This window comes from Saccostrea cucullata, unplaced genomic scaffold (assembly GCF_032062105.1).
Source record: "Saccostrea cucullata isolate Sc308-1 unplaced genomic scaffold, CSIRO_AGI_Scuc_v1 ctg7211, whole genome shotgun sequence".
Classification (NCBI taxonomy): Eukaryota; Metazoa; Mollusca; class Bivalvia; order Ostreida; family Ostreidae; genus Saccostrea; species Saccostrea cuccullata.
Window position 1 is genome coordinate 13,472 of NW_026928203.1, and position 18,976 is coordinate 32,447.

Below are 18,976 nucleotides of genomic sequence, written 5' to 3' on the forward strand. Positions count from 1 at the left end.
GGGAAAAAAGTGGGGGGGCCAGGCCCCCCCGGATGCTACGTCCCTGACAATATACTTTAGAAGGGACTTCTAACTCTATCCATTCTATAGGCCTATTTGAATAAACATGAAGATGTATAAATTTTAACATCTAGCGATGTTAATACTGTAACCAAGAGAAATTGCTTAAGTCGGTGTCCGTTTTACAAATTTATTAAAACTCCTAAAACTTAACAAAATCTACAAGGTCGGGAGTCGGTGGTCCGAGTGGCTTGGCTGTCGCTCTCCAACTGCCAAATATTCCAACATGCCAATTAATATATAGATAAAAAGTAATATTTGAACAATAGAATTAATGAAAGAGTGAAAATACAAATTTATATCAATTAACGGATTACTTAAATAAACGTTATATCACTTTAATTGTTCAGATTAAAGTCACTCAACGCGGCATGGCAGGGGAGAAGGTGTTATGTCCTTGGGGTGCATTTCACGCGGTGATAATACAATCGAGGCGTTTTTTTCCGACCTATGACGTAAAGACCCTAGATGATGCGATTGGTTTTATCCCTTCAAGTTTTGTACAGGTACAGTATGATTTATTATTATTACTTGGGAATGGACTTGCTAAAAAAAAAAATTATGTCATATTAGACATAAAGAAGATGGGCGGATAAGGCGGGCAGAATGCCTATAGCATCAGATATTAAGAAATCACATTTGATATGTAAATTGAGTATATAAATTTACATTTCATTATTGAAATTTATGAAATTATGAGAAAAAAAACATTTTCCGAGAAAAAAACATTTTCTGAGAAAAAAAAATCTCTTTAAAAATTTCATTCATAAAAATATCCCATGGTGTTCCTGGGATTCGAACCCCGGCAATAAAATACCGAAGTATCAGACTGCTTTGAGACTGACGCGCTAACCACTATGCTACATGTCTCTTGTGAATCAGTGGCATTTAAATCATGTTTGTGATATGACCATTGACTTCATGGACTTGAAGTATTTCTCGGAAAGATGTGAATGTTTTGTCATAAAAGTGTATTTTTAAGGTATGGTGGGTCTTCCCTACATTTTTTTGTAAACCAATAAATATATATAAATTATCGCAAACCTTTAGGATTATCTCTCAAAAAAATGGAGCGAAGACCCACTCACATTGAAAAAAATTTTTAAAGTATGAAAAAATGATCGTTTTTGTTCTTTTAAGCCAGTGTATGCTTTTTCATGTGCAAATATTTTCAGTTTCTGTGAGATTTTCGTAAATAATAGAGATTTTACATTAAGTATACTTTAATATTAGACGAGATATGACATAAAATTTGGATATAATTGAGATTAAATTTTTCCCCTTCTTATCTGTCGCGCTATAGGCATTCTGCCCCCCTTGTACGCCCATCAACTTCAATAATGTTAATATAAATGATTCTTTGGCCCACAAGTGTTTGGTTTTTATAATAACTAACACACAGCAAGAACTTAACTTTTTATTGAAGAACAATAAAAAAAATATATCCGTCAAACATTGCACATCTGATTCGCCCTATGAAAAATGACACATGAATTAATGCCAATGATTTTTTTTGATGTGTTAGCTATTTACTTTACACCTTGCATGTTTTTTTCTCCATTCAAAAAGCAAAAATTGGACATTTGGAACAAAACTTACGACTTGCATAAAATCAAAGCTTAAAAATTATTATCTATTCCTACTAACGGTAACATGCTACTGTCCATATGGGCAAGCACCAAAACATCATAACATGTATGATAACAGTGGTTAAATCTCTCCTGCATAAGCAAGTAATACAAAATGTACTACATATACATGGCATCTACTTCTACATAGGAAAACTAAAATTTATGAACACACAATGGTACATGTAATATATTTGAGGTATGTTTTGATTTCAGAAATTTATCTTCTTAATCAATATCCAGTCTTCTTTTCCTTGGAAGAAGACGTTTTTTATCCTCCCATCCTCGTCTGTCTATCTTCTTCCATCAGAATTGTACTTTACTGTTCTTCACTCTATATCACTTTTGTCTACTCTACTTTGATCACTTAAGCCTCTGTTTACAACTTTTGATCGTAACAGACAACAACAGTTCTAATCGCTCCATCCTTGATTCGTTATCTTCCATTAGATCAATTCACCAATTGATCATGTGCCTAACTTACGAGCTTACAGGAAGTACAGACGATCTGACAGTGACATATGAGGGTCCTTGTGAATAGACTGTCCCACCAAGAAAGCCAGCTTGTGGGCGTACTGACACGGCGCTGGTACACGGATGGTCCCCTATCACAAAAATTATCACATCATTATTATAAATTTTGAAAGAACTTTATTCAGTAATAACCAATATTAGCCCCCGAAATCAAACTTTGATGGAGATATATTTAATTAAGTTTTTAAACAGGGGAGTATATGCTGACTTCAAAGCACTGAATATTTTCATAAGTAATGACGCCATATGTACGCAATGACGTCACAAACATGACGTAAATTTCAGTTTTTTATGAATTTTACAGAAATATGTACATATTTTGTCGATATTTTGAGTAAAAGTGACCGAGCGCATGTGTGTTCAGGATCAATATTTTGATATAATGTGTAGAATGATAATATCAATGTAATATATCAATATTGTTCCTGAACAAACTTGCGCTCTATAAATTTTAAAGCTAAAATTGTTGAAATTTTGTCCATTTTGTCCTCTTTCTGAAAAAGGATATAAAATCGGACTAGTTTGTGACGTCATAAAAACAAAATTTGTGAATACACTGCTTTGACACTATATTAATATTTTCTGTTAATTTATATTTCTTACACAATTTATTGAATTCAGCATATTTCAGGAAGTTTTCAAAATTTGACTTTTGTGGGGGCAAATATATGCAATTTACTGCACATAGTTCTTTACAAAAATTATTCACAACAGTAAATGAAAGTTTAATTTTATATAGAGGTGCAAGTACTACAATGTACAAAGAATGACTAAACAGAGAGTCTCTGAAATTTTTTTTATAGGACTTACTGGCCAATTATAATATAAGTGGGTCATCTTATAAGCTAGACGTTGCATATGGTCCGGCTTGAGGCCCGTTGAATCCCAGATCACGTTGTAGTGGGTGGGGGTCACTGTACCCTGTCTTACTGACTGAGACACCAGGAAGAAGTCATACCTAAAACACAAAGAGTACCATTACTATCCCCATCTTCATCAATCTACACAGCTTGTTCCGAACACACCTGTCCATTACAATTAACCAAATTTAATTTATCTTCTGTACTTGCTTTGGAATGGAAAATCCATTCCTCAATGATCATAACTCAGTGACCCTGACCAAAGTCTTGCAAAGCATGCAACTTGAAGCCAAGGACTGTATTTTAAAATGATTTTACTCTTACTTGTACAATTGAAGGTGCTTTTCAAATATGCTCTCTACATCAAAACTCTAGTAATCAACTTAGCTCTCTATTAGTGAACTTAAACTCTGGATTTTTTTTGGTGGCCTTTTGTCTACTGCAATTTTCGTGTGTATTTCATTACTACTGAAATCTTAAGCTCACTTCATTGATCTTATTCTCTTTTCTTTCAATGTTTTGAAGTTGTAATATTTTAAATTAACAATGGCAACTTCCTATGCTTAATTAGTACTGACCAGATGGGTTTGGTGACCTGGGTGTCCACAATAGTTCCTGGTGGAGGATTGGTCAGAGATGGACCAGACTTGGCAAAGAACCTTGTGTTGATTCTCTTCTTTACAACCACCACTGCTACCTTGGGACTACAAAATCAAATTAAATGTATATATCACGTATTACCACAAATTCCGAGTTTAATGAGTCATTAATTTTAACATTTGGTTGACAACTGTATCATTTTATTCATTATTGAAAACTTAAGGTTCCTTTTATCTGTAGAAGTAAACAAGCAAAGGGTGAATCAGCATCTGGCTCCTTCTTAAAACACAACAAAGCATTACAGAGCTGAATTAAATTTAATACAGAGGTAGACCCTATAGCAGTTGACACAGTTCTTACTTGTAATCTTGTCCACCACTTCTCTTGAAGCACTCGTTTAGCTGTGGTACCTCGTGTTCATACACCGCCCTCAGCTGCCCGTCACCCACGCCATCACGGAATACGATGATCCTCTCAGGCAGGGCACCATTCACCTCGTGATATTTCTCCAATGCCCCTAAAATTTATAACACACTGATTAAATCTCAAGAATGCAATTTAATACACTTAAAATCATTTTTTTTAAAAACTATTTTATACTTTTAAGTAAATCAGTTTTGTCTAATTAAGATTTTTTTTTTCAAAAAATAAAACCCAATATCATCTAAATAATGGAATACTTTCAATGTTACTCTCATCTGCATGCATTATTGATTATTCAGGAATTTTTTTTTCATGTCAATATTTTAGCTCAATGTGAAACTTATCATTACACAAAGACAAATTTGTTCAGAAAAAAGTTGAATATAATTTAAAATGGCATGTATTCCACTTCCTAAACCATAATTACTTACCAACCTTATTGGATATTTACAACACTGCCAGGACTTTCCAACCTACATATAATTAACTTGATTACTTCTGAACTTACCTCTGAGTGATGTGACTAATCCATTGATTAGCTCCTCTCCAGTATGTTGGAATGTTGTACGTGAATAATAGCGAGTAAGAGTTTTGTTTAAGGAGCAGATCACACCCCCTACAGATCGGCCTTTCTTAGCTGAATCGTGATAAGTATCGACACCTACCACCATCAGATTTTTCAACTGGAACAAAGGAGAACTTTGGTTAGTAAATAAACAATGGTCTATTTGGACCATAAAAATGATAATTCTGTTGTCTTTCTGGACAGCATGAAACTTATAATAAAGATTCAATATAATTCAGTTGTCTTCCTGGACAACATAAAAACTTGCATAAAATAAATGTTCAATCTAATCTATCCAACAAAGCATGTTTTTGCTAAATATCTGCTCTTTTGGTAGGCAACATTTACCAACTGCCCTTCTTTAACATATAGTATTTTCCTTTTTTTAAACTTGAGAATCCTTAAATACTAATACACAAGTTACTTATCCATGCTTTGTTGGACAAGCTAACTTATAATTCAAACTGAACAGATTCAAGGAGCAAAATCATGTCTGCTGCCTTTTTTCTGAAAAAAGTAGAAATTCAATGGCTACCTTGCCAATCTCGTACAACAATACACAGGGCAAATCTTAAACAGCAATATAATGTCATGTACTTTGTCATGCATTTGAATTGTAACAAGTACATTTTAACAATTTTTGTTTTGTGTGTTTTTTCTTTTTAATATTTGATTTGTAGCCAGTATTGTTGCACTCCAGATTTGTCAGACTCCAGATCTTGGAGATAAAAAATTAATAACCACAATGTAAACAACAAAGAACAAGGCCTAGAAAAAAATATGTTTGTTTCCGCTTTCCCGACCGACCCTAATTTATAGTGCCGACCCTAAATATTTTTGTAATGCTTTTGTCCCATGATGTGCAAGATTTCATCCAGCGAATTATAGTCTCCAACTTTGCAAGCTTTTCAAGACCGAAAGAATTTGGGTCACCTTTCTATTGCAAGTTTAAGTCACAGAAATGCTAGAAAACACCACTTCTTTTGTCATTAATGTCAATTCTATACATGTTTTGATTTTTTGATTAAAGAAGCAAAACAAATTTAAAAAAAAAAAAAAAAAAAAAAAAATGCCTACCTACCGACGCTATATTTTTTCAGCCTGAAAGCGGAAACATATTTTTTTTTCTAGGCCTAAACAGTACACTTATAACCGGGTGCACCGACATTGAAACAAAGATAGAGAACATACACAAGACACGGACATCATCTGAGAAAGTCCACAGACAGGTTCAACAGTGTACACAAACATGCTGTTAGAAGCAACAACTTGAGGATTAGTAGTTAGTGGATTCACATTTTATGACAAATCTCCAAGAACAACCTTGACAGCAGGCATCTCGGAATCTATTCTTGTGGAATTTACTTACCTTTCACCTCTCAAACAAGTACGCATTGAAAACTAACCAAAGTGCCAATTCTTAGAAATGATAATTGATCATCAGTTAAAAGGAAGTTCAAACCTTTCATGCACACTTTCAAACCATCCAAAAGCTCTTGCATGGAATGTTGAAAGGTGCAGCGAGAGTAGTATCGAGTTAGAGCTTGATTCATGGAAGCAATCACTCCCCCAACGGAGCGGCCTTTCTTACTAGAATCATGGTAAGAATCTATCCCAACCACCATAAGGTTCTTGAGCTACAGTGACAATCACAAATGTAGTATAAAAGTTCTTCAAAAAAAAAAGCCATAAAGCACATCACATGAAACAGAAAGCACTATAATATACATGTACAATATTATGTGTACAAAGAATTATAAAGTAAACATTATATACAGACAAACATATTGTTAAATTCTACAACATGCACCACTCTACACTCTAGCTGATGAAGCGTTTCATTTTACTTACAGGAATTTCCAGACACCATACTTCTCCTCCTAGCTTACAATTCAATTGAATGGCAATTTTGGTTGCCACAGACATCAACATCTGTTTTTTCGAGAGAGTTCTCTGTACAACACACTGACTTGGTACTGAAAAATAAAATTGCTACTGTGCATTCAACATCATTGCTTCCCCTTTTGAGAGGTCTTACCTATTTGTTATACTTAAAACTTCTAATTTTTTAAGAAATACAGTGCATATAAATCATCAACAAAGCATTTACAATGCCATCCCAGAATTTTTTCTAAAGTTGAGCAAGTATCAGAAATTCAAATTAATAAATAAGTGCATATTCTTGAAATAATGAACAAAGAAGAAAATCTTTTCACAACATATCTTCATCAGGGATGGGGTAATTGAATAAAGTAATTGTAATTGAGTGTAATTAATTACATTTTTCTAAGTAATTGGAAGTAATTTGTATTTGAGCAAGCCCTCAATTACAAGTAATTGAATGTATTTAAATACATTTCAAAAAAGGTCATGTATTTTCAATCGGTGCCGGACAACTCACCGACAGACAGCTGACCGACAAAAGTGAAAGTCACCGACGCGTGCAAATTCACCGAATGGACAATTCACCGACAATATTGTCGGTGAGTAGAAATTCACCGACAATGGTTTTTACCTGTATGCTGAAGTGGTAAGTGTTAAGTGTTCAGATAATTAAAGTTATATAAAAACCAATGTTTTCTGTGTTATTTTTTATTCACCATGGCAAGCCCAGGGTCTCCTGACCATAATGAAAGACCAAAATACGAATTTGTAAAATCTCAGCGTGGGAACAATAAACTTGTATTTTCGGGTTACATCTATAAACTCGATAAAAAACTGGAATCAAAATCGTACTGGGTATGCCATATCCCATCTTGTAAAGGAAGATCGATCTTGGACAAAGAGGAAGTTAGAGAAACCAGGTCACACGATCATGCACCAGACTCTTCTGCTGTGGAGGTAAATTTATTCTAAATATGGCTTACACATGTCAGGTACACGTGATATATATTTTAAAAATAACTAATTTGATAAAGTAAATGAACTTAAATAAATTAACATTTTAGGAACATAAAGCTATTACCAGACTTAAACAAGCAGCAACAGGTCATGCTAAAACTTCTGCTATATAGAGAATCTTAAATCAAGACCCACGAACTAACAATTTCTTAGAGGGTTGGCACAGACGATTCGCCAGTATTGTTGGCGTAGCACATCCCGATATATTCAAATTCATTGCGTCACTCAAATCGGAACAAGCACGGACTGAAATGGTGAAAAGGTCGGTTATTATGGGTGAAGTTTGCGATTTGATGAAAAAACAAGAGGCCCAAGGGCCTTGAATCGCTCTTCTGATAAATTGTACAATCTATCACTTCTATTTGAAGCCTCTAACCCTGAGTATCCTAAGACCCAAGTTGCATCAACTGAAAAAGTTTGATGATTCTTAGCCAATTAGGACTGAAAATATTTAATAATAAAGCTATAAAAATCCATAAGTACATTACAGTGACCTATATTAAGATTGAAGTTTTCTGAAGACTCAAGATGCATTAATAAACAAAAGATTGAAGATTCTAAGCCAATAAGTATTTGAGAATTTTAAAAGTAGGTCACCATGACCAACTTTTTTGTCTACATTCTATGAAAACCCAAGATACATCAACTAACAAAGTTTGATGATTCTAAGCCAACAAGTCCTTGAGATATTCAAAAGTAGGTCATCATGACCTACTTTTTGGTCACGATCTTTAAAAACCAAAGATGCATCAACAAACAAAGTTAAACCAGTTAGTACCGTAGATATTTAAATAAAGCCTTAAATGTCAAAAATTAGGTCACCCTGACCTACTTTTTAAACATCATTCTCCGAAAACCCAAGATGCATCAAACTTACAAAGTTTGATGATTCTAAGCCAATAAGTACCGTAGAAGTTTTTTTCGTTTACTTAATACTTAAGATACATAAATAAAGCCATAGAAAGTTTAAAGTAGGTCACTGTGACCTACTTATTGGTCGTCACTCTCAGAAAACCTAAGACACATCAACTCACAAAGTTTGATGATTCTAAGCCAATAAATATTAAAGATATTTAAACAAAGCCATAAAATGTCGAAAGTAGGTCACAGTGACCTACTTTTTGGACATCATTCTCGGAAAATCCAAGATTCATCAACTTACAAAGTTTGATGATTCTAAGCCAATTAAAGTACCGTAGATACTTAATTAAAGCAATAAAATGTCAAAAGTAGGTCACAGTGACCTACTTTTTGGTAGTCACTCTCCGAAAACCCAAGACGCATCAACTCACAAAGTTTGATAATTCTAAGCCAATAAATACCTAAGATACTAAAATATAGCCTTAAAATGTCGAAAGTAGGTCACAGAGACCTACTTTTTGGACATCATTCTCCGAAAACCCAAGATTCATCAACTTACAAAGTTTGATGATTCTAAGCCAAAAAATACCTAAGATACTAAAACATAGCCATAAAATGTTGAAACTAGGTTACCGTGACCTTTATTTTGGTCGACATTTTTTAAAGTCACAAGATGCATCTGCTGACCAAATTTGATGATCCTAGGTCTGAAGGTAATCAAAATATGCCTTTTAAACAATTCATAAACAAATGCCTGCAAAATTCAAAAAGTAGGTCACAGTGACCTACTTTTTCATAAATATGTTTAAAGGTCCCAAGATGCATCAATTTACAAGGTTTGATGATTCTAAACCTCTCAGTGTCCGAAATAATTGGATTAAATGTTTTAAAAAGAATTAGTCATGAAGTTTAAAAAGTAGGTCACGGTGACCTACTTCAAAGCTGACATTGTTCCAGGACCCAAGATGCATCAATTGACAAAGTTTGATGATCATAGGCCTTAAAGTGCCCGAAATATGCCTTCAAATCAATTTGAAAACAAATGCTTACAAAATCTAAAAAGTAGGTCACCATGACCTACTTTTTCATAAATATGTTTTCAGGTCCCAAGATGCATCAATTTACAAGATTTGATGATTCTAAACCTCTCAGTGTCTGAAATAATTGGATTAAATGTTTTAAAAAGAATTAGTCATAAAGTTCAAAAAGTAGGTCACAGTGACCTACTTTTAAGCTGACGTTGTTCAAGGACCCAAGATGCATCAATTGACAAAATTTGATGATCATAAGCCTTAAAGTGCCTGAAATATGCCTTGAAATCAATTTGAAAACAAATGCTTACAAAATTTGAAAAGTAGGTCACCGTGACCTACTTTTGAGTTAACATGATGTGATGTCCTGAGATGCATCAACTTACAAGATATGATGATCCTAGTCATAATAGTAAGCAAAATATAAACATTTTTATTATTTGTAAATTTAGGTCAACTTTGAAGTGACCTTGAGACCACGCCCTTTGCCCCAGGGTCATGCCTTGAACAATTTTTAATCTTCAACATATCCTGATCCTTGTATGTAAGTTTGGTGAAAATCTGCCCGGTGGTTCTGGAGAAGAAGATTTTTTAGCAACCAGTACTTTTGGTTTTGTTTTCTTGATTATCTCCCCTTGTTTAAGGGTCCCAACCCTTATTTTAGTATGTAAGGTAGCCCTTAGGCCAAGGATACTTTGTGACAAATTTGACACTGATTGGCCAAGGGGTTCTTGAGTTATGGCCCATATTCTAAAAAGTTAACGCACACCGCACAAATGGCCATAGCATTAGCTCTTTGAGCCTTTGGCTCAGAAGAGCTAAAAAGATGCAAAAAGGAATGCCAGAATTTTGACTGTAGTAAAGGATTGTGTTGACAGGACAAAGGATTCCTTTCTTCCATACTTAGAGGGGTTGGCCCATAACTTCAATTATCAAATTTAATATGTTAAAAAAAAATGAATAAAGAAACGTACATTCACATACATTTTTTCTTAATTTTATCAATGATGTCGGTGAGTGTCAGTGTATTATATTCTGTCCATGACTTGTCTGTCGGTGACCTGTCTTTCGATGAGTTGTCGTATCGGCGACTTTTATAGTGTCGGTGAAAAAATGTCTGCGAGTTGTCGTTCGGTGAGTTGTCTGTCAGTCACCTGTCATAGACCCATTTTCAATTACTTTTCAATTACATTTCAATTACTTTTTCAAAATGAAAAGTTTATATTTAAAAATGTGTCTTATACTGATACATAGTTTTATACTGGTGGGTTTATATTACTTATTCCCAGGTTTTATAAATCTCAGTTCTCCCTATTCCTACTTGGAAATAACAATGATTGTTTAGATAGTTAATTTGTTTTACAGCAATTAGACTAACTACATCCCCTTTAAGATTTACCTGTATTCTATTCATTTTAAGATAGAAAATAATGAATAGAATTGTGATACCTTCAAAAATATGGATTTCAGAAAGTAACAAAAAAGATCTTGCCATACACCATAATGGTGTAGCATGGGCTTGTGTTTGTACAATAATTAATTTCTCATAATGTTTAATTTGTTTATACAGTGTGTCACACTCATTATAAGGTCTAATTTTGACCAGGTGTGAACCCCCTATCTTATCCAAGAACCAGAAGTCTCTGTCGAGACTGTAGCTCTACTGGTTTGTACTTATCAAAAACCATTGCACTATTTTATGTATCTTTGTGTAGTCTACTTGTGTGCCAACTTATTTTGAAATCAGACAAAAACTGTAGAAGGAGTAGCGTTTTTAAAGAATTCCACAGAAAATTCTATTTTGAGTAACCATAGCAATACCGTTCATCGAAATCAAAAACCGATGCACTATTCTATGTATTTTAGTGTAGTTTACTTGTGTGCCAAGTTATACTGAAATCAGACAAAAACTGTAGAAGGAGTAGCGTTTTTAAGGAATTTTACAGAAAATTCTATTTTTAGTAACCATGGCAACACCGTTTATCGAAATCAAAAACCAATGCACTATTCTATGTATCTTAGTATAGTCTACTTGTCTGCCAAGTTATATTGAAATCAGACAACAAGAGGCCCATGGGCCACATCGCTCACCTGAGAAGCTTTGACCATTCTGTTCTTTACCCAGATTTCAACCTTGTTATACATAATGCATCCCCATCCTACCCCACTGATCATAATTTAGACATTTTGAAATCTACACTACCCCTTGATTTGGCCCAGTGGTTCCCGAGAAGAAGATTTTTAAAGATTTTTCCTATATATTTCTATGTAAAACTTTGATTCCCTATAATGTCCCCACCCTTCCCCCAGGGGTCATGATTCCTGCAATTTAGAATTTACACTACCCCAGAATGCTTCCACATAAGCTTCACTTTTTCTGGCCCAGTGGTTCTTGAGAAGAAGATTTTCAAAGATTTTTCCTATATATTTCTATATAAAACTTTGATTCCCCATTGTGGCCCCACCCATCCCCCGGGGGTCATTATTTGAACAATTTAGAATCTACACTATACCAGGATGCTTCCACATAAGTTTCAGCTTTTCTGGCCCAGTGGTTCTTGAGAAGAAGATTTTCAAAGATTTTTCCTATATATTTCTATGTAAAACTTTGATTCCCCATTGTTGCCCCGCCCTTTCCCTGGGGGTCATGATTTGAACAATTTAGAATCTACACTATAACAGGATGCTTCCACATAAGTTTCAGCTTTTCTGGCCAAGTGGTTCTTGAGAAGAAGATTTTCAAAGATTTTTCCTATATATTTCTATGTAAAAATTTGATACCCCATTGTGGCCCCGCCCTTTCCCTGGGGGTCATGATTTGAACAATTTAGAATCTACACTATACCAGGATGCTTCCACATAAGTTTCAGCTTTTCTGGCCCAGTGATTCTTGAGAAGAAGATTTTCAAGGATTTTTCCTATATATTTCTATAAAAAACTTTGATTCCCCATTGTGGCCCCGCCCTTTCCCTGGGGGTCATGATTTGAACAATTTAGAATCTACACTATACCAGGATGCTTCCACATGAGTTTCAGCTTTTCTGGCCCAGTGGTTCTTGAGAAGAAGATTTTCAAAGATTTTTCCTATATATTTCTATGTAAAACTTTGATTCCCCATTGTGGCCCCGCCCTTCCCCCGGGGGTCATGATTTGAACAATTTAGAATCTACACTATACCAGGATGCTTCCATATAAGTTTCAGCTTTTCTGGCCCAGTGGTTCTTGAGAAGAAGATTTTTTAATGACCCCACCCTATTTTTGTCTTTTCTTGATTATCTCCCCTTGCGAGGGGATATGTCCCTTCATTTTAACAATTTAAATTCCCCTTTACCCAAGGATGCTTTGTACCAAGTTTGGTCAAAATTGGCCCAGTGGTTCTTGAGAAGAAGTCGAGAATGTGAAAAGTTTACAGACGGACGGACAGACAGACAGACGGACGGACGGACGACGGACAAAATGTGATCAGAAAAGCTCACTTGAGCCTTCGGCTCAGGTGAGCTAAAAACTGTAGAAGGAGTAGCGTTTTTAAGGAATTTCAAAGAAAATTCTATTTTAGTAACCATGGCAATACCGTTCATCGAAATCAAAAACCGATGCACTATTCTATGTATCTTAGTGTAGTCTACTTGTGTACCAAGTTATATTGAAATCAGACAAAAAGTGTAGAAGGAGTAGCGTTTTTAAGGAATTTTACAGAAAATTCTATTTTTAGTAACCATGGCAACACCGTTCATCGAAATCAAAAACCAATGCACTATTCTTTGTATCTTAGTGTAGTCTACTTGTGTGCCAAGTTATACTGAAATCAGACAAAAACTGTAGAAGGAGTAGCGTTTTAAAGGAATTTCACAGAAAATTCTATTTTTAGTAACCATGGCAACACCGTTCATCAAAATCAAAAATCAATGCACTATTCTATGTATCTTAGTGTAGTCTACTTGTGTGCCAAGTTATATTGTAATCAGACCAAAACTGTAGAAGGAGTAGCGTTTTTAAGGAATTTCACAGAAAATTCTATTTTTAGTAACCATGGCAACACTGTTCATCGAAATCAAAAACCAATGCACTATTCTATGTATCTTAGTGTAGTCTACTTGTGTGCCAAGTTATACTGAAATCAAACTAAAATTGTAGGAGGAGTAGCGTTTTGAAAAATTGTTTACAGACGGACAGACAGACAGACGGACGGACGCATTACTATCGCATAAGCTCTTCTGGTCTCTGACCAGTAGAGCTAACAACCAGAAGTCTCTGTCGAGACTGTAGCTCTACTGGTTTGTACTTATCAAAAACCATTGCACTATTTTATGTATCTTTATGTAGTCTACTTGTGTGCCAACTTATTTTGAAATCAGACAAAAACTGTAGAAGGAGTAGCGTTTTTAAAGAATTCCACAGAAATTTCTATTTTGAATAACCATAGCAATACCTTTCATGGAAATCAAAAACCGATGCACTATTCTATGTATCTTAGTGTAGTCTACTTGTGTGCCAAGATATTTTGAAATCAGACCAAAACTGTAGAAGGAATAGCGTGTTAAAGGAATTTCACAGAAAATTCTATTTTTAGTAACCATGGCAACACCGTTTATCAAAATCAAAAACTGATGCACTATTCTATGTATCTTAGTGTAGTCTACTTGTCTGCCAAGTTATATTGAAATCAGACAAAAACTGTAGAAGGAGTAGCGTTTTAAGGAATTTCACAAAAAATTCTATTTTTAGTAACCATGGCAACACCGTTTATCGAAATCAAAAACCAATGCACTATTCTATGTATCTTAGTGTAGTCTACTTGACTGCCAAGTTATATTGAAATCAGACAAAAACTGTAGAAGGAGTAGCGTTTTTAAGGAATTTCACAGAAAATTCTATTTTTAGTAACCATGGCAACACTGTTCATAGAAATCAAAAACCGATGCACTTTTCTATGTATCTAAGTGTAGTCTACTTGTGTACCAAGTTATACTGAAATCAGACAAAAACTGTAGAAGGAGTAGCGTTTTAAAGGAATTTTACAGAAAATTCTATTTTTAGTAACCATGGCAACACCGTTCATCAAAATCAAAAACTGATGCACTATTCTATGTATCTTAGTGTAGTCTTCTTGTGTGCCAAGTTATATTGAAATCAGACCAAAACTGTAGAAGGAGTAGCGTTTTAAAGGAATTTCACAGAAAATTCTATTTTTAGTAACCATGGCAACACCGTTCATCGAAATCAAAAATTAATGCACTATTCTATGTATCTTAGTGTAGTCTACTTGTGTGCCAAGTTATATTGAAATCAAACCAAAACTGTAGGAGTAGCGTTTTTAAGGAATTTCACAGAAAATTCTATTTTTAGTAACCATGGCAACACCATTCATCGAAATCAAAAACCGATGCACTATTCTATGTATCTTAGTGTAGTCTACTTGTGTGCCAAGTTATACTGAAATCAAACTAAAATTGTAGGAGGAGTAGCGTTTTGAAAAATTGTTTACAGACGGACAGACAGACAGACGGACGGACGCCGGACGCATTACTATCGCATAAGCTCTTCTGGTCTCTGACCAGTAGAGCTAAAAACACTGAATGAAAGTTCGAATTCGATCGCTATAGAAAAAAAATCTTATTTAAAAAAAAATCTTTATTTTTTTTTATAAAAATAAAACTGGAAGTAATTGAAATGTATTTAATTACATTTGTTAAAGTAATTGAAAGTAATTAATTACATTTGAAAAAATCAATGTAATTGTAATTGCAAGTAATTGACAAAATTATCAATGTATTTGAAAGTAATTAATTACATTTCAAAGTAATTGACCCCAAGCCTGATCTTCATAGAAGAGCATTGGAGAATCACAACATACCTGGATGGTCAACACAGCAAAATTTCTTAATGGCGTCGTACCGATCCTTACGATTTGTAGGCAAAATGGTCAAGGCCAACTGGGTTTGTGGTGTTACGTATTGCTTCAAAGCAGTGAGATAGCTGTCATTCCTATCATCTGGCAACTCACAACTGAAAATGTCAACAACACTCCTCAAGCAAAAAATACATCCAATCTTTTTACTCCGTTTCTTTCTTAAACTGTTAAAATTTGATATTAAATACATTTGGTGCAGAAAATTCTCTCTCCTCCCTTTGCTGTACAAGAAGTATTCTAACTTCCTTCCAAATTAGAACTTACATTGTGGGAGAGTTGATTTGCATTCCCATGGGAGGGCCGACTCGGCTGAGGGTCTGGACCAGGTCCTGGGCCTGGGGACTGTTTCTCCTGGTGAAAACAATTACCCAGTTTTCCAGATTCACTGGGGTGATCAACTTCTTCCCTCTCATGTCTCTGCTCCAGTCTGCGTCTTCCTGTCTGTAACTCAACTAAACAAACAATATACATTATTCTTTTTGTCTATAACCCAACTACAACAAACAAAATATTTATCATTCAAATTTAATTGTACTCCACTTAGGCCAAAGTTATTTTATCTTTAGGTTTACGGATTTTTTCAACCAAAATGTCCATTGGGTGGCAACAAAATAAAAATAAAAATAATTTGAAACTTATATATGAATAACATTCAAGTTAAAAAAAAAACGTACATAGTCTTTGTGTGCAATTTCAACAATTTTTGTTCAGTTTCTATATTAATTCCTTACTTTTGAATTGGAAGAAAAATATTACCAATGGGAAAAAATAGCGAAGTTATGTCATTGAAACAGCTGATATTTGGTGGTTATTTTTATTTCCATAAAAATCATACAAGATTACGTTTTTAATAGGACTCTTTGGGGAAAAGAAATATTGCATCTCCCATAGTTTGCTCTTCTTTCATTCTCTGTGAAAAGTTTCTGGACATCGTGTTATCTCCAAGACATTTTAACTGCACTTTAAAATATAGACATGCTTGCCGCCATGTTTATACGTTTCTGTTTATAGTCACTGAAACGTTTTAAAGAATGAGACGTTTTATTACATGTTTGGGACTCAGACGCATTATAAATATTAAAACCCTGATGATCAGGCATGATTTTTCCGGAAAATTATCGAAAGTGGTGATAAAATCCATTATTTTTATTTTCTAGACCCTGAAAAAATCGGGTCGGCGGATCCGTAAACCGAAAGATATAAAAACTGTGGCCTTATAAGGATTACTTTTAATTTTGTTTGTAAACAAAAAAGATCAAATCTGAAAAATTACCTCTGCCCCTCCTTTCTGATAGATTTTCTCCTGGGGAGCAATGTGAGCATTCACGTTCAGCAGATTCTGAGAAAACCTTAGTCCCCATCCTCCCATCTCTGCTCGCACTTTCTCATTCCTGTCAGAGCAAATAACATTTAGGTTTGAAGGGCAATTAACAAAGTATAAACCAGAATACTAGTCCATCAAGAGTCAACTTCTAAAGACACACCTATACAACCAGTTTTTTAAAACCAAAATATTATGAATTAAAACCAGAGGCCCATGGGCCACATCGCTCACCAGCACACTATGGCTAGGAAAAAGCAGAATTGGTTTATACTTGAAAAGCTTAAATCCAAAACTAGTCCAAGACCAATCATGGCTTTGCTATTCTTGAGAAGATTTTTAAAGAATTTTCCTATACATTTCTATGTAAAACTTTGGTCGGCCATTTTGCCCCCCCCCCCCACCGCTGTGGGTCATGATTTGAACAAACTTGAATCTACACTACCTGAGGATGCTTCCATATAAATATGATCAATTATGGCTTTGTTGTTCTTGAGGAGGAGATTTTTAAAGAAATTTCCTATATATTTCTATGTAAAACTTTGGTCGGCCATTTTGGCCCCACCCTACCCCCTGGGGTCATGATTTGAACAAACTTGAATCTACACTACCTGAGGATGTTTCCCTATAAGTTTCATCTTTCCTGGGACAGTGGTTCTTGAGGAGAAGATTTTTAAAACATGCCACTAAATTTTCATTAAGGTTTTCAATCCCTAATGGTACCAAATTCTCTTCCCTTAAATATCTGTCAAGTACACAATACTCTGATATTATATTAAAGCATTTTATAGTGGAAAAGGATTGCCCACGAGAAATTTTCAAAAAGTTCATTAATTAACCAGTAGTTAATTAACAAAGATTGCATTGAAGTCTATGGGGAAAAGCGTTTTTTCAAAATAAAAATTCAAATAATTTGAATATCAATAAATCCTATGGTGGAAAGATGCATTGAAATATTATAAATAGATTGATAATTGAAAACAATTTTTTTACCAGCTAACTTTTTTTAAATGATTTTTTTTTTATTAATTAAAAAAAGGGGAGATAACTCTTACCAAAATTCAAGGTCATGAATTAGGACACATCCACTAAACACACTTATAGTAATAAATTGGAAGTATGTCTGAATAAACTGAGTATTCAATGCGTACATATCTGTTATGTCTTCAATTTCATTGAATTTCTTCCTATTAGGGATTGAAGACCTTAATTCCCAATTATCTCCCCTTGAATGAGGGCGTGGCCCTTCATTTGAACAAACCTGAATCCCGTTCACCCAAGGATACTTTGTGGCAAGTTTGGTTGAAATTGGCCCAGAGGTTCTTGAGAAGAAGTCGAAAATGTGAAAAGTTTACAGACAGACGGACGCCGGACAAAATATGATCAGAAAAGCTCACTTGAGCCTTCGGCTCAGGTGAGCTAAAAATCTTGTCAAACTTTGACAATTAGCAAGATAAATTACCATTAGGAAACATTTTCTAAGAAAATGATGTTGTTTGTCACATTTCAGTAGTTATTATTACTAACTTGTTGATTTGGTCAATAAAGCCTTGTAATGTTTTATTTCTTCCCTCTGGAGCAACTCTGGTGTGAGCACCTACATCTTTCATGACATTAAAGTCAGCCCTGGCCTCGTCAGTCAGTCCTGAAATGAAAACCTATCAACTTCAGTCACTTCTACAAATACCTTTGAACTGTGTTCACTGATACCGATTGGTAACTACTGCATTACCTGTAAGAGTACAGAGTTCTGGTAGAAGGAAGATGGGTTCTGTACGTCCCATTCTGATGTCCTTTTTCTTGGGTCTTGATACCACCAGAGGCTGGTTCATGTCCCTAACTTCTATGTTGTAGTTCTACAATACACATGTCAGGAAATCAAGCGCCAGATCTTGAAAATCAAACTAGACTTCACATTAACTTCTTTGTAGTGTTCTATTCATATGATACATGTATGCAAGTACAGCCAAAAAGTAAACTTACCTTCTTGTAATATTCAGCTAAAGTAATGGAGACATCATTCCTCAGCTTGAAGGCAAAATCTGGCCTCTTGTCCCAGTCAAAGTCATCTACACGGTAGGTCTTATTGTTATACCTGTAAGTCAGATCATTAATCTAATGACTGGAGACCATACCCAGAATGTTAAATACTGAAAGAATTTCACTTTGTGGATATCGGGGATAAATGAAGATTTGTTCCTCCTTTAAAACGTAATTGTACTTTTGGGAATTAAAATGTACCACTGTTTATTGAGTTTCTGCTTTTAATTGATAAATTTAA

The 18,976-nt window shown here is 34.6% G+C and overlaps 1 protein-coding gene across 1 annotated transcript; it reads right to left on the reverse strand.

The window, feature by feature from the left end:
• Positions 1-1,663: 1,663 nt before the first annotated feature.
• LOC134276762 (piwi-like protein 1) lies at positions 1,664-18,810 on the reverse strand (the record flags this gene model as incomplete). Its single annotated transcript, XM_062759048.1, has 12 exons — positions 1,664-2,293; positions 3,033-3,180; positions 3,661-3,786; positions 4,043-4,199; positions 4,614-4,788; positions 6,522-6,646; positions 15,318-15,469; positions 15,639-15,826; positions 16,648-16,765; positions 18,223-18,340; positions 18,428-18,551; positions 18,679-18,810. Coding segments are annotated over 12 exons (1,680 nt in total), but the record flags the coding sequence as incomplete, so codon positions are not given.
• Between the last annotated feature and the right edge of the window lie 166 nt (positions 18,811-18,976).